This window comes from Penaeus japonicus, unplaced genomic scaffold, assembly GCF_977035675.1.
Source record: "Penaeus japonicus unplaced genomic scaffold, GWHDUDI00000001_assembly GWHDUDI00000010, whole genome shotgun sequence".
Classification (NCBI taxonomy): domain Eukaryota; kingdom Metazoa; phylum Arthropoda; class Malacostraca; order Decapoda; family Penaeidae; genus Penaeus; species Penaeus japonicus.
Window position 1 is genome coordinate 33840570 of NW_028234412.1, and position 2500 is coordinate 33843069.

The 2500-nt window shown below is 36.0% G+C and overlaps 1 protein-coding gene across 7 annotated transcripts in view; it reads right to left on the minus strand.

Annotated features, from left to right (window-relative positions):
* The window catches only part of LOC122254524 (uncharacterized), a 27831-nt gene that overhangs the window by 13768 nt on the left and 11563 nt on the right, over positions 1-2500 (minus strand). For 4 of the 7 annotated variants that reach the window (XM_086541303.1, XM_043018225.2, XM_043018224.2 and 1 more), the window contains exon 3: positions 153-305. The exons of the other annotated variants lie outside the window; for them this stretch is intronic. In XM_086541303.1, the coding sequence (XP_086397429.1) occupies positions 153-305 (153 nt within the window). The remainder of the gene's footprint in view (positions 1-152; positions 306-2500) is intronic. 7 annotated transcript variants of the gene reach the window in all.

Sequence of the window (2500 nt, forward strand, 5' to 3'; positions counted from 1 at the left end):
GGGGGAGAGGGGGAGAGGGGGAGAGGGGGAGAGGGAGAGAGGGACAGAGGTTGAAGGAGAATAAGGAGAAGGAGAAGGAGAAGGAGAAGGAGAAGGAAAAGAAGAAGGAGAGAGGGAGAGAGAGGGAGAAAGAGTGCTTGTCCAAAACTTACCTCACGTGGTAGTCATGGCCATTGGTATGAGGTGGTGCATTAGGCAGGTGTCGGGTGTTTGGGTGCTTAGGGGTGGAGCTCAAGGACAGAGAGGCTGCTTTACGTGGCCGGGGGACGGGGGGTGTGGACACTCGAGGGGCTAGCAAGCCGTCCCTAAAACACACATTGGGATTTCAATTCAGTGCCAAGCCGATTTCACTCGGGCAAAAATAGGCCAATGCTCCGGTGCCAACAAAACTTATCTTAATAGTAATGATAATATGAACTATGATTACAGCTTCTACACACTCTCACATGCTTAGATGCTGCAATACCAAATGTTAACATTCACTAAGATAGATCTATACTACCGACAATAGGAATTCTGTCAAAAAAATATATAAATAAATAAATAATAATAATAATAATAATAACAACAAAATATCAACAATACTTATTGCCATTATATGCTACATCATGCTTATATGTCATAACACCAAATCTTAACAGCATATAATGTAAGCCTATGCTCTGGATACATGAACCAAATTAAATATATCTATAACTAACAATTATAGATCTAACCCTTGAAAAAATGAGAAAGGAAAAAAATAACAATACACTCACAGGTTGCAATTCCAACTCTTAACCCTATGACGACGGTGTGTCACACCCTTGTGACACAGCTAAATTCCGGATGCTGGGGCGTCATGCCAGTGTGACATTTCCAATGCAATATTGCAATGGCCCAGTATAGGGGTTTTCGCCTAGCGCGCGCCCCGACAGGAAAGGGTTAACACTACAAATTATTCTAAATGTTGCAATGCTTAACTGCTGCTATGTGTCTAATACAATAGAAAGGGTAAAATTACCATTATGATTACAACTGATAGTAGAGTAGGAGTAGCAGTGGTATATGAAATAAATATGTAATATTAAAAAAAGAAAGAAAAAAAAATATTAAAAACAGAAAACCTAATAATTATAATGGTAATGGAATAACAATAACAATAATGATAATAATGATACTAATAAAATCTTACCATCAATATCTAAATGCCAAAAAATATAGATAAATCTAAGTCTTAAGAATAACAGCAACAATCTATAAGCAAAATAATGATGATGATGATGATGATGATATAATAATTATCATAATATTCATAATATAAATGATGATATAACGATAATATCAATAAGAAAGATGACAATGATGATTATTGATATCAATAACAATAATAAAGAAATAATAATAAAAAAAATAATAATAAAGACATAATAACAATAATAATAATAATAATAATAGTAACAACTTGAAAAATATATAATATAATATAAATAATAATAATAATAACAATAATAATAATAATAATAACAATAATAATAATAATGAAGATGAAAATATCCAAGACAATTATAATGAAAATGATAATAACATAATGGTAATGATCTGCATTTCAATCTATATATTCATGAAGATAGTGACTATAAGCATACCAATCTTCATCCTAATACTAATACTCTTAACGATATTGTGAAAATCATAAAGATAAGATAAATAATCTATACCTCAAAAGCGACCCTATCCGCTCCACACTTCGTAAAAACCAAGTGACACACATGAGACTTTGATCAAAACTGCATGACATCGAAGTATGAAATTTAAAACACATGCAGCAGAAACACATCACCCAGCAAATTTACTTACATGATCGCATGAAAGGAGACCGGGCTTAGTGATCTTGGGCTTACTCATCATGCCAACCACCTGAAGGCTCCCTTCTTAAGTTATGTGGAAAAATATCTAGAAATGAGCACACAGGCTATGCAACATGCTTGTGTGTACATTAGGAAGGGGGAGACACTAACAAAAAGTGAATGGTAATGTGCAACACTCATGCAAGTGCTTCTTCCAGAAAATAGAAAACAAAAAAACAAAAACGAAAACAAAAACAGAGGGAATGACACAGCACAACACCCATGACATCAAAGAGCACAAAGATACACTCGCAAAACGCACACGGATATCTAAACGACAGCTCAGAGGGGAGGGAAAGAGAGGCAGAGGGAGAGGGGAAGAGAGGCACAGGGAGAGGGGGAGAGATGGAGGGTAGAGGGGAGAGATGGAGGGTAGAGGGGATAGACAGAGAGAGGGAGAGACGCAGGCATGATATATGTCTAGTCACTGACAGGATTACAAGCCTCACCACCCGCCAATGAGGAAATGAAGCCTCACAAGTAGGAGGAAATGACAATAGGTCACAGGGATGTTTCTATCACATTACAAACCATACTGTATTAGATTTAAGACAAAGCTATACCCTTTGTTGTTCTTCCTATATATGGAACAATGTTAACTGAGATTTATT